We start from the raw sequence: 19,563 nt of genomic DNA, 5'->3' as shown, positions 1-19,563 counted from the left end.
GTTGAGTTGTTATTCCCAAACCAACCGGCTCCACACACATGCAAGGTGAACAGTATACCGCACCAACATAGGCATTAGCAACCATTTGAAATACAAGTACAAAATAAATAAATAAATAATAAAATCGTGAATCTGCTAAGAAAAGGTTTGGCATGGTAGTGTCGCACAGCAGCTGAGGGTGTGCCTTAATTACCACAATCAGTGTAATGATAACTAATTAGCCAATTCAAATGAGTTCCTGTAATTTAAAGTCTATCATTGAGATGAACTATTAGAGTCATCATTACCGTAAAGGTTGCTGTTGTCATTTCTAAAAGGTAATCTAAGCGCCATCTCCAGCAGATGCAGCAGTGTTGGCCGATGAGATTTTTCACATCATTTAAATAAACAGCTCATTACACTGAAACTAATTGATTTAGCACAACGGAATTATGGGACGCACCAACAGGGGACAAAGGACACTGACAGACAATCAAACCTAGACTGAATGTTCAATTTTATTTAACACATGGAGATCAAAGATAAAGAAATAAAAGTCAAACTCATTTTAAAACCTCACTTCAAGTGCTTATCGGGTAAACATTTTGTGGCACTGATTTCTATCTCTTCTATCGACCTCTGCCCTACGTAGATGGTAAACAGTATATAATATTTAACAGTCGTGTTGGAGCAACCAAAGGCTTTAACGATCTCATTTATTATTCAGAGGCGTTCGTATCAGATGGTTCAGCTGAAAGAGAGAGAGATGGGCTGTTTACTAAGACTTGTGACAACAACACGCTGCCTCTCCACGGTCACTATCAAGCCTCTCAATGAGGAGATTGGACCCACAACATAGATACACTTGGTAAGCGACACTTGTAGCACGTACACAGACCATACACCTCCCATTACGGTTAGGAGCTTATGATCTGTAATGCATTGACGAGTAGAAGTGGAATTAAAAGGTGTGAACAAACAGTCATCATATTGTCTAGTGGAGGTATTAGTAGGGGCTGTATCGGATAGGAGAGGTCAGTAGGTTTACAGGTAAATATCATTATGCCCTTAAGGTTGGATTAATATAGAGAATGATCAGAACATTTCAAGAAGATCCATGAAGATGTAAATAGACAAGAAAGTACGTCAAGCAAGAAGTTAATTACCATGTATTTCATAACATTCTCAATCCGTTAAATAACATGGCATACATACATTATATGCCACTGTACATCTTTAAATACGGCGAGAAATATCAGATCTTAGAGGTTAAAAAATACAAACATTTACAGAGAGCATACACAATATCAAATGTTAAACCCGTCTTGAGAATCCTTTACCTTGTTATAACCAGTCCCAGTGCAGCCTGGTGAGTGGAGACTATTGCGTGTCTTAGCACTGCTAGCTGACTCTCTGGGAGATATTGTTCATGTCTGTCAGTACCATTGTTCTGTAACTGCGCTCCAGACCCTCCATGTACTCAAGGTAATTACTCACTCTGAAGCCTTGGATGGGTTCCTCCTGATGGGAATCAAGGGGAGAGAAGAGAACACAACAACTCTGGTTAGGCTCCTAGTCCAGAGCTTAATGGGCTGTGTGTGCGTGTGTGTGTATGTGTGTGTGGTAAGGAGGGTGGCATAGCAATATACAACCAACAACAACGTGGACTTAACAACCTGTAATAGTGCAGCCAGTATGTGGTATGACCTAACTTAACAACCCCAATTGGATCAAGGCCAAAATGCTAGGGAAAATAAGATAACATTTAATTTGGTCATTTGTACTGTTGGCAATTTACTTTAAGGTATTATAATTACTCAGAGTGACACATCCTTTATGGTGATTCTCAAGTTCACAGACAATGAAAATGAAAAACACTCGGTGTGCAGTGCAAGTGTATTGTTTGCTACCTACAGAACACAGCACCCAAAGGGCAGGTTGGCATTTATTGTCATGAATCTTGACCTGGAGGCAACTATGCAGAGTGGTCACTAGCTAGCACAGTCACAAAATCTTAAAATCTGATTTAAACCGAACCTTAACCATACTGCTAAGCCTAATCTGAACGCCTAACCCTAACCTTCAATCAAGATCAAAAAGCACATTTTACTTTTTCATGAACAACCCTGATCAAACAAGTGCAAAGCTAATTTCACATTCTTAAATTCATGCTTTAAATGATGTAGAGAGGTACAGGTACGAGGTCTTTGTGTCTGAGTACATTGCCAGACATAAGATAGACCTGTTATTTGCAGTATGTTCAGGAGTACATTCACTTAATCACCCTGTCAAAACATGAGAGTGCCGTCATGATAAATGTGAGATTAGCCTGAAGAACATCCTACATCCTGTTTTTTTCTCTGTAGACGCCAATCTTTGTATGAAAATCCATCAAAATGACCAAAGCAATTTCCCTTTATCACTTGTCACCCAGAAAAGAGCTGTAAACACCGTCAAACATGTGGAAATAGTGAACAGATAAGAATTCATACAGCAAGAAGGTATACCAACTGTACCGCAGCCTTGATCTTGTTACTGTGAGAGAGAAGTAAGTAGGGGAAGAAGTGGACATGTTGGAAGGCACTTTAGAAAATGTTTCAGAGCAGTTCTTTGGGTGATAAAACCTATGGCAGCATTGTGTAACGACAGGCATCTTCTTTAGAATTTTCACAAAGAAAGGCTTTATTTTCAGTTTTTCCATGTAACATCTGAGTCACTGACGATGCTTTTTCACTTCGTGTCTTCCACCGCATCAAGCTGCAGACTGACATCAAGAACAATTGTAACAAGTCATTTCCATTTCAATGTTTTATTGACATGAAATATAGACTCAGAAGGTGTAGATACGTGAAAACCCAACAAACCCATCCGAAGTCCGGCTTAAACCCTTCTCCTATTACTCAAAGTGTGAACCTCAATGAGCATATACAAGATGGCATGTTTCAAACTTTCCAAGTTGAACCGAGGACAGTGAAGCGACTGCGTAAGTGTGTTTCTGTCAAGCTGTATTTGCTACAAAAATGCATGCTACAATTCACCACATTCATATCTCCAGATACAGCCATAACATGATCTTTTATTCAAACTACTGTCAGAGGCTGTTGATGGAGCGTGGACTCTGCTGTTATCTGCTGAAGACCCGATTCACTAACCCCAGGTAGACAAACAGACTCACCTTGAGGAAGACCTGCAGGTCCTGGGTCTGTGTGTGCTGCAGGATGTCCTGCTGCAGGTGTTTCAGCACAGCCACACACATGTACACCTGGTAGTCCGGCCCCATCACCACACAGGTGGACACGTAGTGGCAGATCTCAGACCAGTCCAGGTAGTTCCAGAAACACTGGCCTAGCCACTGCACACACATCTGGAAAAACATCCGCCCACACATTAAATCAATTATATAAAGAATGTAAACCATAAAATTAGATGGTTGAAGTGATGAAAATAAAGGGCTATGCTTTTTAAAAAATCTAATGAAAAGAGTATTAAGGCTTTGAGGCAATAGCTTTGTGGAGCATGCAGAGTGGTTGTAAGTCTACCATGTGCTTTAATAACTGGGGTTACATGAAAAATAACTGGACAGTCTGACTGACCATAATAAACTGACTTAACACTCTACCTAGGATACTGCAGCACACAGAGGACAAGAGGTAAAAAAAAGTTTTTTAAAAGAAACCTCCCTTTTTCAGGACCCTGTCTTTCAAAGATAACTTGTAAAAATCCAAATAATATCACAGGTCTTCATTGTAAAGGGTTTAAACACTGTTTCCCATGCTTGTTCAATGAACCATAAACCATTAATGAACATGTACCTGTGGAACGGTCGTTAAGACACTAACATCTTACAGACGGTAGGCAATTAAGGTCAAAGTTATGAAAACTTAGGACACTAAAGAGGCCTTTCTACTGACTCTGAAAAACACCAAAAGAAAGATGCCCAGGGTCCCTGCTCATCTGTGTGAACGTGCCTTAGGCATGCTGAAAGGAGGCATGAGGAGTGCAGATGTGGCCAGGGCAATAAATTGCAATGTCCGTACTGGGAGACGCTTAAGACAGCGATGGAGGTTCCGTCATGGTCTGGGGCGGTGTGTCACAGCATCATCGGACTGAGCTTGTTGTCATTGCAGGCAATCTCAACACTGTGGGTTACAGGGAAGACATCCTCCTCCATCATGTGGTACTCTTCCTGCTGGCTCATCCTGACATGACCCTCCAGCATGACAATGCCACCAGCCATACTGCTCGTTCTGTGCGGGATTTCCTGCAAGACAGGAATGTCAGTGTTCTGCCATGGCCAGCGAAGAGCCCGGATCTCAATCCCATTGAGCACGTCTGGGACCTGTTGGATCGGAGGGTGAGGGATAGGGCCAATCCCCCCAAAAATGTCCAGGAACTTGCAGGTGCCTTGGTGGAAGACTGGGGTAACATCTCACAGCAAGAACTGGCAAATCTGGTGCAGCTGGTGGTCACACCAGATACTGGCTGTTACTTTGATTTTGACCCCCCCTTTGTTCAAGGACACATTATTCAATTTCTGTTAGTCACATGTCTGTGGAACTTGTTCAGTTTATGTCTTAGTTGTTGAATCTTATGTTCATACAAATATTTACACACGTTAAGTTTGCTGAAAATAAACGCAATTGACAGTGAGAGGACGTTTTGTTTTTTGAGTTTATTTTCAATGCATAATGGATTACTATCAAGCTCATATAATGCACCAATAAAAACAATGACAAATCCTAATTGGTTTTCCTGTCAGAATTACCAGTACACTGGACACCCTTTACAGTTCTTTCTAACTGGGCCTCTAAGAGCATGTTGAGAATGCATTGTCTTCTCAAGTTATTTTCAATTACAGTATTTTGAAGGGAAAGAAGTGAATTCAACTTGAACTATTCAGTCAGACAGAGCTAACTCAAGTCCCAGCCTGTTCTGCTAGGCCCTCCACCTCTGCCCACCAACTCCACACTGCAATTTACTCTGTATGTTTACATTCTCTGAATATCTTTCCGAGCAACTTCAAAGGATGTGGCGTAGCTGCAGCTGGAATTTTAACGAGGCACCCAGGAGCACAATAATATCTTGCCCTTCCTGATGGAGGAATGAATCTGACCTTCATCCGATGGTCAGATTCATGACGTGATTCCTGATTTGTCATGTTTTCAAAACTCAACTTATTAGGGTATATTTTCATTTATGGCAAAGAATATACTGGATTTATATATAGAGCTGTGATTGGGAAACTGGGAGGAAGTGCATTCAATAGTTTGCACCCAATGACTTTGACTTAAAAGCTATATTATAAACTTTTTTTTTATTGTGAGAGACTCTTTGGCTTATAGTCCCTGTTGACACACATTACGTCTGAGATGACAGTCCGCCTGAAACACTGAGCCAAAAGGAGATGAGATCAAAAGGAAGATTTTTCAAGGTGAACTCTTTGTTTGAGGATGAAAGTTGACGTCAAGGGAATCAACTGTGGCAAGCCGAACAACAGAGGGATTCCGCAGCCTCAGTTCTGAACTTTTATATGGAGAATAAGTACTACTGTCACCTTGAGGAAAACGTATTATGCCGGTTCATGAAAACTCATTTTCTATCCCATTTTAATGGTCATAAACATGGTCAAAATAGTCCCTTAGGGTGTCCATTTCATTATAATAGCACCCTGACGAGTGAAACATTTGGACGAGTGAAAGGACGGAGGGTGATATTATACCTGGGAGGGGGTAAAACCAGACATCCTGAAGGCAGAGAAAACTAGAGGCACTTCAGTCTTCAGCAGCATCTCGACATAGTGTGCTGTGCATGAGTAGACCGGATGGATGCTAGACTGAGCAATCTCCATGGGCAGGTGAACCTAAAAGGCGAAGAGAAGTTCAGATTTACAACGCATAGTAACTAACTACAAAAGCCAAGCTCTGTAGGTTAATAGCTAAACTTGCCAAATGTGAACGCCAAATGCCACACAAACAGCAGACAGCGGATTGGTCTGATTTTCACTCCTTAATTTCCTCCAAACAGAATTGTCAGAGCCCAATGCTTTCGGAGAACGCAGTGTGCGTGCGTGCGTGTATGTATGTGTTTCACTGGGTACACTGTGTGAATTTGCTACTATCACTTAATCACTTGTCCCTCTGTTCTTCTAGGTATTGACAGCATCGGCCGCATAAAATTTACAGAGGATTGTGTCGCCACTGTTTAGTAATTCTCCCTCATCTGCGACATGGTGTGCTTACTCCCATCTGTCTGCATACATCCTGATTTGCATGCACTGCTGTTCGGATGGCAGAGCCATGAAGATTTGTAATCAGTTGTACAAACGCTTCCACCATTTCCGAGACATATTCTTACTGCTGAAGCACTATTAACGGCTGAGTATTCAACGTCATCAGCAGCCAGAGATGGCTGTTTCCAAATGTAAGTGGGGACATTGATAATGACTATTCCAGCATAATCTTATCATATCCACCATTTCCATCAAGAAAACACACAGTATTAAGAATCCCTAGTCTACACAGATACAAACGATAACATAACTCAAACGCGTATGATTTGGCTTGTGGTGCATAAATTGGGTGAGAATATTTAGCATTAAAATGCAACTCTAAAATGCATCTTTCCAATGTATGGCCATACAAATGACAGTATTTCATAAGAATCCAATTTTGCAGCAGGATTCATTACACGCTCCCACCAAATGAAAGACGTGTTTATCTCCTTACATACTTTTAACCGTCCTCTTCCTTGACTACTTCCAGAGCTGCCTGAAAATAGAAGGCAGGGAGAAACAAAGGGAGAGAGCAGGGAGAGAAAAGAGCTACGCTCTATCTGTCAGACTGGAGGCAACTTAGTATTCAGTCCCTTCCTGGAAGAACGAGGGGTGGGCTGCTGGACTCACCGATCCGTGGAGCCTGGCGGGCCAGAGGAAGGCTGATGTGAGCAGGGTGGAGAGGTGGAGGAGGAGGCGGAGTGCTCTCTCCATGTCTCCAGCCATGATGAGGAACACGGTGGAGGCGAACCAGTCATGACCGGGGTAGGCTCCCTGCAGAGTGTCTGGTGGGGGGGAGTTATGGAGAGGCTCTGACAGAGTGCAACATCTGGGCCTGTCTGACTGGACATCACCAGGGCCACTATAAAAACCACACCTAGAGCACCACAGGTCAGTCTCAGCAGGCAGGAGAGGGGTTAAAGATTGAGGGGCCCGAGGCTGGATGCAGTGGGCCTCCTCAATGTGATTGACAGACACATACTGTAGGGGAGTGGACGATGATGATGATAAACATAGACGTATGAATCTGAATTTAAAACAGAGCATAGTCATATGAGAGGCTCTTATCAGGGAATAAAGAGAGGAATCTCAGCAGAACTTCAAGTATCATTCAATTGACAAAAATGTAAGTTTCTGAAAGCCTCTTGAGGGTTCATGTTGCGTCCTTAAAAAAAGCAGGTGTAAAATATATTTTCTTCCTTCTGAGAGAAAACAATAGATATCACTTTACTGACTCTGGAATAGTCAGCGGATGCTTAGTCAGTCCCATTGAGATTCGTATGGTTGTCAACATAGCTGATAAGGATACAAAGCTCCGACGTGAATTTCGCTCTCTGTTGAGATAGGAGCTCTTGGCAATGCTTCATCAAAAGACAGAGGTCCTGCTCAGAGTTATCCCTCAGTAAGTTCAGATGTCTCCCATACCTACAAACAAACAGACACAAATTCAAACATTCAGGATCTTACTGTAGATCACACTTTGACTCATCTATTTAACAAATGATGTGGTGTTCAATCAGAACAATTAGGGTTAATAGAAGGATATAATTAGCCTAAATTAGCCTTGTCTTAACGCTCATCTCTCATTAGCATATTGCCCAAAGAGTATGCAATATCTCATTTGAGTTCATAGAACGTTGACCTATTGTTCTAGAATGTCTGCAATAGTGCTGATCACCACATCATTCTGTAATAATCGTTTTTTTGTTATCTTTATTGGCCGTTGAGTACCTGCCCTCTCTGAGAAAATGGCTGGTGCCTACTGGGGAGATTGGAACAAAGCTGGGAGGTTCAGACTTTGAGGATGCAGATGGCGTTACCTGAGAGAGGCCCGAATCCCCAGCTGGTCCACAGACGACAGGCTGCCAGTCTTTATGCCGCTCCCCGACGCTATAAAACAGGCAATAAAGGAACTGGAAATTACCAGGGGTTTACTCACTAGCGCTCCCCAGCCATCAATAAAAATGTCAATTCAATGACTGTGGCAAAGCAAAGCGACTGTGCCTTTGACAATGCTCGCTCATTTGGCGAAATGACTCAAACCCTAATCTCGCATCAAGTGATACATTGCAGAGATGATCAGACGAGCGTTCTGTATTCATCATAGAAACCAACGCATGCTTTAATTGAGAAAATGGCCTTGATGAGTGTGAAGTAAACCTGCAGCTCTGTGGAAACTACTCTTCCCTCTTTATTAATATCAGTGCCACTCCCTGATTGAAATGACTATCTAATGGAGATGAATGGCTTCTCTCTCCCGTCTGCCATTGTTTCTTCTTGATAGATGAGCCCCTGAGAAAGGCCTGGGAGTGAGGTGAAGGAACTCCAGTAAATTATTCTCCACCAGATAATGGCAGCCCCTCGACATGAGCAAATCTGCGAGCCTGTTGTTAATGTCAATCACAAGCCATGACAGGAGAGGGGAAGAGAGCTAAACCGCACAGGCTATGACAACTGCTCCCCTGATGGACCATTTGGTGAAAGGAATAACTTCACGGAGGAAAGGACAAAAGGGGAAAACAGGGCATTGGAGTGTGTGTGTGTGCATGTGTGTCTGAGGGGGAGATGGAGAGTGTGAGGGAGAAATGGTTTTCTTGACTTTTCAAGTTTCTTTAGACTTTTTCTACGATTCACCCTCCTTTGTGAGCTACAGTACAGCCCAAGAGTTACAGCTCAGCTCTAATGAGCATGTCTCGCACAAAGAGACTCCAGTGTGTGTTTGAGTTAAGCAAGCGAAGCGGAGAAAGAACACTTCAAATCAAAATCAAATGTAATTTGTCACATGCGCCAAATACAACAGGAGTAGACTTTACAGTGAAATGCTTACTTTACAGTGTAGAGTTAAAAAGTAAGACACATATTTGCTAAATAAAAAAGGAAATAGTAACGCAATAAAAACAATAACGAGGCTGTACACAAGGAGTACCAGTACCGAGTCAATGTGCAGGGGTACGAGGTAGTTAAGGTAATACAGTATGTACATGTGGGTAGGGGTAAAAGTGACAGGGCAATCAGGATATATCATAAACAGAGTAGCAGCAGAGTGTGTGAAAGTGTCTATCTGTGAGTGTGTGTGTATGGCACCAATATGCATGTGTGTGTGTGTGTTTTGTGTGTGTGAGCGTATGTAGTGTGAGTGTGTGGGTAGAGTTTAGTGAGTGTGCATACAGCCAGTGCAATGGAGTCAGTGCAAAATAACTAAGATAAATAAATGATAATAAAGGGTCAATGTAAATAGTCCTGGTAGCCATTTGATTAATTGTTCATCAGTCTTAGGAGCTGTTCAGGTGCCTTTTGGTCACAGACTTGGAGCTCTGGTACCGCTTGCCATGTGGTAGCAGAGAGAAGAGTCTATGACTTGGGTGGCTTGAGTATTTTTAGGGCCTTCCTCTGACACTGCCTGGTATAAATTTCCTGAATAGCAGGGAGTTTGGCCCCAGTGAGGTACTGGGCCGTACTCACTACCCTCTGTAGCCCCTTGCGGTCAGATGCCGAGCAGTTGCCATACCAAGCGGTAATGCAGCCAGTCAAGATGCTCTCAGTGGTGCAGCTGTAGAACTTTCTGAGGATCTGTGGGCCCATGCCAAATCTTTTCAGGGGGAGGGGTGATGTTGTGCACTCTTCACGATTGTGTTGGTGAGTTTGGACCATAATAGGTCCTTAGTGAAGTGGACACTGAGGAACTTCTCGACCCACTCTACTACAGCCCCGTCGACGTGAATGGGGGCGTATCGGCACTCCGTTTCCTGTAGTCCACGATAAGCTCCTTTATCTTGCTGACGTTGAGGGAGAGGTTGTTGTCCTGGCACTACACTGCCAAGTCTCTGACCTCCTCCCTATAGGCTGTCTCATTGTCATCAGTGATCAAGCCTACCACCGTCGCGTTGTCGGCAAACTTAATGATGGTGTTGGAGTCGTGTGCGGCCACGCAGTCCTGGGTGAACAGGGATTACAGGAGGGAACTGAGCATGCACCCATTGGGGACCCCTGTGTTGAGGGTCAGCGTGGCAGATATGTTGTTGCCTACCCTAACCATCTGGTGGCGGCCCGTCAGGAAGTCCAGGATCCAGTTGCAGAGGGAGGTGTTCAGTCCTAGGTTCCTGAGCTTAGTGATGAGCTTGGAGGGCACTATGGTGTTGAACACTGAGCTGTAGTCAATGAACAGCATTCTCACATAGGTGTTCTTTTAAAACAGGTGGGAAATGGCAGTGTGGAGTGCAATAGAGATTGTGTCATCTGTGGATCTGTTGGGGCAGTATGCGAATTGGAGCGGGTCTGCAATGGTGGTGTTGATGTGAGCCATGACCAGCCTTTCAAAGCGTTTAATGGCTACAGATGTGAGTGCTATGAGGTGGTAGTCATTTAGACAGGTTACCTTGGCATTCTTAGGCACAGGGACTATGGTGGTTTGCTTGAAACATGTAGGTCAGGGCTGCCCAACCCTCTTCCTGGAGATCTACTGTCCTGTAGGTTTTCAGTCCAACCCTCTTCCTGGAGATCTACTGTCCTGTAGGTTTTCAGTCCAACCCTCTTCCTGGAGATCTACTGTCCTGTAGGTTTTCAGTCCAACCCTCTTCCTGGAGATCTACTGTCCTGTAGGTTTTCAGTCCAACCCTAATTTAGCATATCTGATTCAGCTAGTTAAGGTCATGTTGAGCAGCTAATTAGAATCTGGTGTGTTAATTTAGGGTTGGACTGAAAACCCACAGGACGGTAGATCTCCAGGTATGGGGTTGGGCAGTCCTGATGTAGATATTACAGACGGGGTCAGAGAGATGTTGAAAATGTCAGTGAAGACAGAGGTGCGCATGCTTTGAGTACTCGCCCTGGTAATCCCTCTGGGCCTGCGGCCTTGTGAATGTTAACCTGTTGAAAGCACTTAAAATTCTCTCACATCGGCTACGGAGAGTGTGATCATACAGTCGTCAGGGGACAGCATGGTTCAGTGTTTCTTGCCTTGAAGCGAGCATAGAAGGAATTTAGCTTATCTGGTAGGCTCACATCACAGGGCAACTCTCAGCTGGGTTTCCCTTTGTAATCTGTGATAGTTTGCAAGCCCTGCCACATTCATGGTATTGATCAGGACTAAAACCCAGAGGGCTCAATGAGAAACACTGACGCACCTCTGCATGTTACCAAGTCAACCATATACTATTAGACATTTATTAACAGAATTCTACAGGAACACATAACGGAACATATATAAGGGAAGGGGTCTCAAACAGTGATAAAGGCATGTTAGCCTAGGTTTGAGGAAACACTAAAACTAAGCTCCAAGAAAACATGAAAAAAAAAATTTCAAATCAGCACCAAAGCTTTAGAAATGACAGACCATCACTGACTGGTCTAAAGTTATTAGCTAGCTCCCATTAATAGATAATGGGCAGTGAGGTCTCATTGGACCCTGAAAATGTGTGTTGATAGCATAATGAGGCTAAAAGAACACCAAAGCACTGAGGTTCCTTTGAGCTTCAAGGGAAAGTTAGTTAAATAACTAGTGATGAGATGGAGAGAATGTGCTCACTGAACAGTAAATAACCTGCCTTTGGATTTCTGGACAAAGAGCCAGATGTCATGATGGAGCACATTGCATGAGATAAATAATACATGGGAAATGATTATATCACTAGGGGGAGATGGAGAGTGAAAAACTAAAAAAACAATATTTGAGTTGGATTTAAAATGTTCCATTCTATATGAGTGGCGGATGGATGCTGATTTGTCCTGACATTAGATATCCACATACATTTGAAGTCGGAAGTTTACAAACACCTTAGCCAACTACATTTAAATTCAGTTTTTCACAATTCCTGACATTTAATCCTAGTAAGAATTCCCTGTTTTAGGTCAGTTAGGATCACCACTTTATTTTAAGAATGTGAAATGTCAGAATAATAGTAGAGAGTGATTCATTTCAGCTTTTATTTATTTCATCACATTCCCAGTGGGTCAGAAGTGTACATACACTCAATTGATTAACTTTTTTTTTTACATACACTTTAAATTGATTAACTTGGGTCAAACATATCGGGTAGTCTTCCAAAAGCTTCCTACAATAAGTTTGGTGAATTTTGGCCCATTCCTCCTGACAGAGCTGGTGTAACTGAGTCAGGTTTGTAGGCCTCCTTGCTCGCACACACCTTTCCAGTTCTTCCCACAAATGTTCTATGGGATTGAGGTCAGGACTTTGTGATGGCCACTCCAATACCTTGACTTTGTTGTCCTTAAGCCATTTTGCCAGAACTTTGGAAGTATGCTTGGGGTCATTGTCCCTTTGGAAGACCCATTGGCGACCAAGCTTTAACTTCCTGGCTAATGTCTTGAGATGTTGCTTCAATATATCCACATAATTTTCCTACCTCATTATGCCATCTATTTTCTGAAGTGCACCAGTCCCTCCTGCAGCAAAGCACCCCCACAACATGATGCTGCCACCCCCGTGCTTCACGGTTGGGATGGTGTTCTTTGGCTTGCAAGCATCCCCGTTTTTCCTCCAAACATATTATGGCCAAACAGTTCTATTTTTGTTTCATCAGACCAGAGGACATTTCTCCAAAAAGTACGATCTTTGTCCCCATGTGCAGTTGCAAACCGTAGTCTGGCTTTTTTTATGGCAGTTTTGGAGCAGTGCTGAGAGGCCTTTCAGGTTATGTCGATATAGGACTCGTTTTACTGTGGATATAGATACATTTGTACCTGTTTCCTCCCACATCTTCACAAGGTCCTTTGCTGTTGTTCTGGGATTGATTTGCACTTTTTGCATCAAAGTACATTCATCTCTAGGAGACAGAACGCGTCTCCTTCCTGAGCGGTATGACGGCTGCGTGGTCCCATGGTGTTTATACTTGCGTACTATTGTTTGTACAGATGAACGTGGTACCTTCAGGCATTTGGAAATTGCTCCCAAGGATGAACCAGAATTGTGGAGGTCTACATTTGTTTTTCTGAGGTCTTGGCTGATTTCTTTTGATTTTCCCATGATGTCAAGCAAAGAAGCACTGAGTTTGAAGGTAGGCCTTGAAATACATCCACAGGTACACCTCCAATTGACTCAAATTATGTCAATTAGCCTATCAATTAGCCTATCATCCTTCTAACCCACTGGAATACAGTGAATTAGTGAAAAGTGAAATAATCTGTCTGTAAACAATTGTTGTAAAAATGACTTGGCAAAACCATAGTTTGTTAACATGACATTTGTGGAGTGGTTGAAAAACGAGTTTTAATGACTCCAACCTAAGTGTATGTAAACTTCCGACTACAACTGTAGATGAGGGACTCATCACTAATTAAAACAGTTAATTATAGATAACAAAACTGCGAATGTGACACCGATAGCAGCATTTTATCATTTGCTCTTTACTTTTGATTGATAAATGTGTCACCACTGGGAAAGCTTCAAGGCAAATTCCACAAAAATGCAAGATGAATCACTCACTCACAATGCCACACTCACCTATGTAGTCCGCAGGTGGGAAGAAACATTCTGATGGCAAAGCAGAAAGGTACGACACAGCCTTCTCCAGTAGATCAGCCAGGACTGGGGGCGGATACAGGAAACACATAGTGGGATTTAGGAACATCACAGATGCCTTTGAAAAAGCCATCTCTCTTCAATGATACATCACGCAAGTACAAATTGAGCTGCTTTTACTGTACACACAGCCGGGAAAATAGGAAGGTAATCAAGCATCTTGTTTATCTAATATATGAAGAGAGGAAGCTCTATGTAGACAATTTTTATAATTTAAGCTACATCAAAGGCCCTCGTCCTGGGCGCTTCTTTGTCTCTGAATTAAATAAGAAATCATGAAGTCTCTTACTCTGCACTCCGTGATCCCTTCACAAGAAATAATTCAAAATGTAACTACTTTAGATTGACATTCAGAGGAAGCAATTGAACACACAATGAATCATGACGGTTTCGATGATTAGCAACCAATGAATGACACGAACACCCTCAAAGACCGCAACAGTTGACACATGACAAGTATGGTCAATTACAAGTACAGTGAATGAAAATCTTATATGGGAAAGATAGTAATCTTAACAAATTGGTCATTGATACACTTGCAGTTATATGCAGAGAGCTATTGGTTCTTCATTATCTAGTTGTCAGGACACTCAATATGGGTCTATCATTTCATCCACTGACAAATTGATCATCCACTGACAAACTGATCGTCCATTTATTCATGGGAACTTAACGGACTATCAAATGTTAACATTCCTTGTCCTCCGTCTGTGGTTTGAATATAAAACACATGAGTTATAACCCAACTGAACTATCGTTCTCAAATACAGTGTGTAACGTATTGATTGTAGCATATCATGTAATGGCAAGAAATATTGATTCAGGGTTTTTATTGATAAACTATTCAGGGTCAGAAGTCTAGGTCTGGGTTTTTTCCCTTCTGACCATGTGACCTGACCAGGAATATCTCTGTATCGTATCTCGGGCCCAGAGGTGTTCCTGGTTAGACCATGTTGTCTAGAAAAACGTATTGCCCTACACATAACATCATTGTATATCACCCACCGTTCCCTGAGACAATGTTGGACTTGGTGGTCATGACTTTGCAGTACTGTCTCCTACAGGTATCCATCCAGCTCCCATCCCTCTCCGTGTTCTTGGTGGAGGCCAGGAAGGCACTTATCTCACAGTCTACAGACAAAACAAAAAGACATTGCTCACTCCGACTACCAAATGCATTTATTCACATTCTTATTAACTTCCAGGAGAGACTTTTGCCTCCATTATGCAATCAGAGATATATTTTCTTTCTTGACCCTGACCTTTTAAACAACACTGACATACAGTTGAAGTCGGAAGTTTACATACACCTTAGCCAAATACATTTAAACTCAGTTTTTCACAATCCCTGACAATGTATAATGTAATATTTACCCTGTTTACCCCAGGTTATCTTTGGAAGATTCAGTATGTAATGCTTACCCTGTTTACCCCGGGTTGTCTTTGGAAGATGCAGTATGTAATTCTTACCCTGTTTACACCGGGTTGTCTTTGGAAGATTCAGTATATAATACTTGGGCAGAGGGTATGATGAAAACATCGGCCATGGATAAGGGTCAGTGCCCTAAAAAAATATAAATAATCATTATGTTAAAATGTATGTGATCTCTCTGTTTACAAACTCCTACAAGCTTACGTGTCTCATATTATTGACACGCCTAATACAAATATGGTGTATTACTGATTGTCTGTAGATGCTATGTAATAAGTGAAATCTGAGCTATTCCACATGTAAAGATTTTGAATATAAATCACATATGAACCATGGTTTACTTTTCAGATTCAGTGTACTGTGTTAATGGAGTTTTGTTTGCTAATCCTTATTATCTTGTCTGTGCTATTTACATTCATTGAAGACATGGTGCTATTGAAAGCATGTCTTTCCAGGTCACGGAAGATCACAGCATCCCTGGAACAGGTTACCATGATGAACCTTTTGTATGCAGATGATAGCACTTAAGTGTAACACACAGTTCTGGAAAACCATTCCTTCAGTCATCAGGACTTCCTCGACTTGATGTAAGGCCAAGGGGTGTGAGTAGAAGGGCACTGACCTTCTGGAGGACCCTAAGGGGAAGTCTCCTCTCCGATGGTCCTCCAATCACACTCATACGCACCAGGATGTGGTTCCTCTCCACAGATAGACCATCAATGATGAAATCTCTGAGAGAGGAGAGGGGTGAAGGAAAGATGGGAGGAGAAATCTCCACTTCAGAAATAAAACTAGCGTGCATGCAGATATATATTTTTTTTGTGACAGGACAATATGGAGCATTTCAATTCATGAACAGTTGCAATATCCATTAAGGAGGTATTCAAAACAACCTTTTGGAAATTGCCTTTTGTTTACGCTTTATTTCCATGACAAGGCAAATGATCCATTTCTTATTTTGTTGTGATTAACCTCTAACGGTGGAACCAAAGCCTGCCATACCACTATGAGGCACAGGAAAACAAAACCCTTTTCAAATACCCTTCACCGGACGATGGATCGGTGATGTTGTCCTTCTGACATTGCAGCAACATGTCGGAAATGTTGTACTGTGACTCCAGAAGAAGGAGGGAGTCTAGGTTGCAGCACATCACACTAAGTAATCTGAAAGTACACCAAAATACATAGATAAACACATTTTTACTTCTCAAGGACATAGAATTACAGATCGTACAGACGTAATAGTTTTAAAATGACTCAGCCACAACCAAATGTTGCTCTGACAACCCATTGGGTGCTTGCTCTGACAACTCATTGGGTCTAGCTGCCTACTGCTTACACACCTACAATGGACATCATGTTGTCTTTTTCCCAGGTCTTATGAAATCTATCATTTGTTTCTGCTAGCCTGCCTTATTGCCTTGTATATTAACAGACTCCGCAGAGGACCAAGCCAGAGGGCTTTGCATAATAGGGAGAAAGAATCCCTAACTGAGTTGTGGAAATAGATTTCAACATTAATGCAGCAGTTGTGAGAGTAATAAATCATGAAAGCGGATGCAGGAGCGATGTGACGGAGACATTGTGTATTTTTGGAGAACATAGCTGGGAAATAAAACAGGCAGGTGGAAGTGAGCAGTAAAATATGACAACCTTGGGTTATATTGTTAAGTGACAGAGATGTCCCTCTCTAATGGCTATAATGAAGGGATTTCCTACCTAGCAGTCAGTTCATATCAGCCTGGTCCCTTTACAGTGACAGTGACACAATCCTACTGAACAGAATTTGGGCAGCAAACACAACATACTGTACTGAAGCTGCACTCAACCAAAATGGTTCTTCCACTGCAGCCTGCTCTTTAACTCAAGACCAAAACCATCTTGGGACCCTCAGAGCAATTCTATATATAATTCTTTCAACACAGACACCAAACTGCAGGAATGCAAGTTCTTGTAAACAGGAAAAAAATATCCAGTCCTTGAGCAGAAATAATCCCACCAGTCAAATCATTAACTACAAGTGAAAGATTGTGTAGAAGCCAGCCAGGAGGCAGTAAACATTATAAATGCTTGTTCTGCATTCAGGGAGTAAGGAGCTCCATCTTTGTTCATATCATTACAGGCTCTGATAAGGAGTGCAGCGTGAGGGCAATTCATGATCATTATTTTAAGCATGAAAAATGGGAGCCAACGTGTTACTGAGACACTTGTGAAATGAACACTGAATAAAACCGTTCAAGCAAATTACACAGCCACAGCGTTTTGTCAACAGGAAGCCATCCTCTTCAAAAACAAGAGTCTCCTAATTGATCCATTTTGCATATTTGGTGGAGCTGAGTGGGGCCCACCTAAGAGAATGCAGCTCAGGCTCTTTCATCTGCAGTTTCCGCCACGCTCCCTGAAACACCAACACTGACTTGCCCTCCTTCTGACTGGGGCGGCCATCGCTAAGGATTCACTTTGACTTCAAAACCAGTGTGTGTCCCTCCGGCAGAAAAATACAGAACATTCAAAACAGCAGAGAGAAAATAAGTCTAAAGTAGTGAAAAATTCAGGGGCAATGTGTTAAAAAACAATAAGGTGTTTGTAAGAGAACAATCTAGAGACAGCCCTTTGAGATGAGGTACACAGGGATGTGATCTGGTTAAGCAAGGAGAGGTGTGAGTTGCGGCTGTGATAGAGCATTCTGTCAAAGCAAGATGATTCATTTCTGTGCTGCTGTCAACTGTCATCATGCCCTCAGTGTGATGGGCACCTTCAGTCATTCAGTTGGACGTCCATTGGAAGACAGAATGGCTTTGGTGAGTTCTGAAGGCTGTCCGTTTCCCAAGTCATCCTTCATTGTTTAGCATGCAGGTCAACATCTAACCTATATCTACAGTTCTTTTCAAGATGAGGATGTTATGTTCAGTTCCAAGAACAATTAGCGTGGAGAAACCCTAAAAAACAGTGGATGAGCTAACACCCAGTCAAGCCTGAGTAAGGCAGCTTGGAAGTGGAACAAAAAATACTTTCCTCATTTCCAAGAGCTACGTCCATGCCAGAGAATAAATACAGCCCCTCAGCATTGAGAAATGGTTATCAGGTGGTCTGTACTCACAGTGCTGTGCATTATTTATCCACTCTTCCTCCACTAGAAAACTGGTTTACTCACCCATAAACACATAGCAGCTGCTACATCTACACTGTGCTGTGCTGTCAGAGACTAGACATGTCTAGACTGTCCTATGGACACCGTACATGTCGCTCTGACAGGTCCTCCCTGTGATATCCTGCCAGCCAGTCCAGTGACACACAGGCGGCTGTGACAGTTGTTGGGTGAAATGAGGACGTGAGGAGGGACAGTGGCTCAGTAATGATGACCTCTCCTCAGAGAGACAGAGAGTGAGGCAGAGGTCATCCAGTGACAAGTCTATAACCACTAGAAGTGTGTAAAAGTGAAAGAACCAGCCAGCCGTGTTAACACTGAGGCAGCCTGGTGTTTGTTTGAAGTCAATGTGGAATACATTGCCCTTTCCAATCCATATACATCACTAGGTTGCGAAGAGTTCACAAAAAGAGTTCACAAAATATGTGAGCGATATAAACAAAACAAAACACTCACATCAAATCATGTTTAGAATGAAAAAAATGACTTATCAAAAATAGGAATATCCTTTGTGGTAGCTTTAACAGTCGTAGGGTCTAATCTGTAGCAAATGATTTAGTGTTATATTAATTTGCTTTCTCTGTGTCTAAAATAGTGACTCAGTAACACAGCCTTAATTCAACTAAGAAAACATACGAGTCAATTCTGAGAAAAGCTCTTTTTATACAGTGGAATTATTCAGACAGTCGATGTCGCATGAAAATAGCATAAAGCAAAGAGTCAATCTCATATTGATCAGGCTAATCAGGCCAATCAGATGATAAACCACACAATGCATGCACTGCTGTGCCTTTGTGCTCCCACCACCCATTCATTCTGAAAGAAAGATCGGAGAACAGTATTGATCTTACCTCAGGCCAAACGTGTGAGATTGCTCGTAGTTGAACAGTGAATGAATTTTCACATCTGAGTTCACAGCAATCAGCCTATCAATCAAATCCTGTGGCAAAGAGGTACAACACAGAGTGAAAATGCTGAAAAGATTGTGATGATGTGAAAGGTTGATAATTACATTTCTACCTACATCCTGGTCGTGTACAGTAGTTATTGATTGGGCTATGTCTGTAGAAGTACACATGTGCTATGTTACAATAGCTGCGTTTGCACACAACCTATGTAAGTGTGGCCTCCTATGGCAAAACCTGGAACTGCAACCACATTAAAAAATTCTACCAGAGACAGAAGAGGAAGCGACACAC

General features: G+C 42.3%; 1 protein-coding gene across 7 annotated transcripts in view; it reads right to left on the bottom strand.

Moving 5' to 3' along the window:
- Positions 1–477: 477 nt before the first annotated feature.
- Positions 478–19,563, bottom strand: part of tbc1d32 (TBC1 domain family, member 32) — a 42,562-nt gene continuing 23,476 nt past the window's right edge. For 6 of the 7 annotated variants that reach the window (XR_005051474.1, XR_005051476.1, XR_002473267.2 and 3 more), the window contains 13 exons: positions 19,216–19,304; positions 16,258–16,380; positions 15,839–15,947; positions 15,255–15,348; positions 14,790–14,915; positions 13,707–13,790; positions 8,071–8,140; positions 7,560–7,675; positions 6,881–7,035; positions 5,699–5,839; positions 3,155–3,343; positions 1,320–1,500; positions 478–730 (listed from right to left, as the gene is read on the bottom strand). Coding sequence is in view for 1 of the 7 variants with exons in the window: in XM_021600403.2 (XP_021456078.1) it covers positions 1,381–1,500; positions 3,155–3,343; positions 5,699–5,839; positions 6,881–7,035; positions 7,560–7,675; positions 8,071–8,140; positions 13,707–13,790; positions 14,790–14,915; positions 15,255–15,348; positions 15,839–15,947; positions 16,258–16,380; positions 19,216–19,304 (1,416 nt within the window). In the remaining 6 variants the exon portion in view is untranslated. Of the gene's footprint in view, positions 1,501–3,154; positions 3,344–5,698; positions 5,840–6,880; positions 7,036–7,559; positions 7,676–8,070; positions 8,141–13,706; positions 13,791–14,789; positions 14,916–15,254; positions 15,349–15,838; positions 15,948–16,257; positions 16,381–19,215; positions 19,305–19,563 lie in introns of all 7 variants that reach the window. The other variant, XM_021600403.2, reaches the window with a different exon arrangement.

This window comes from Oncorhynchus mykiss, chromosome 4 (assembly GCF_013265735.2).
Source record: "Oncorhynchus mykiss isolate Arlee chromosome 4, USDA_OmykA_1.1, whole genome shotgun sequence".
NCBI classification, from domain to species: Eukaryota; Metazoa; Chordata; class Actinopteri; order Salmoniformes; family Salmonidae; genus Oncorhynchus; species Oncorhynchus mykiss.
The sequence above is the reverse complement of the archived record's forward strand: the minus strand, read 5'-3'. Positions and strand labels throughout refer to the sequence as shown.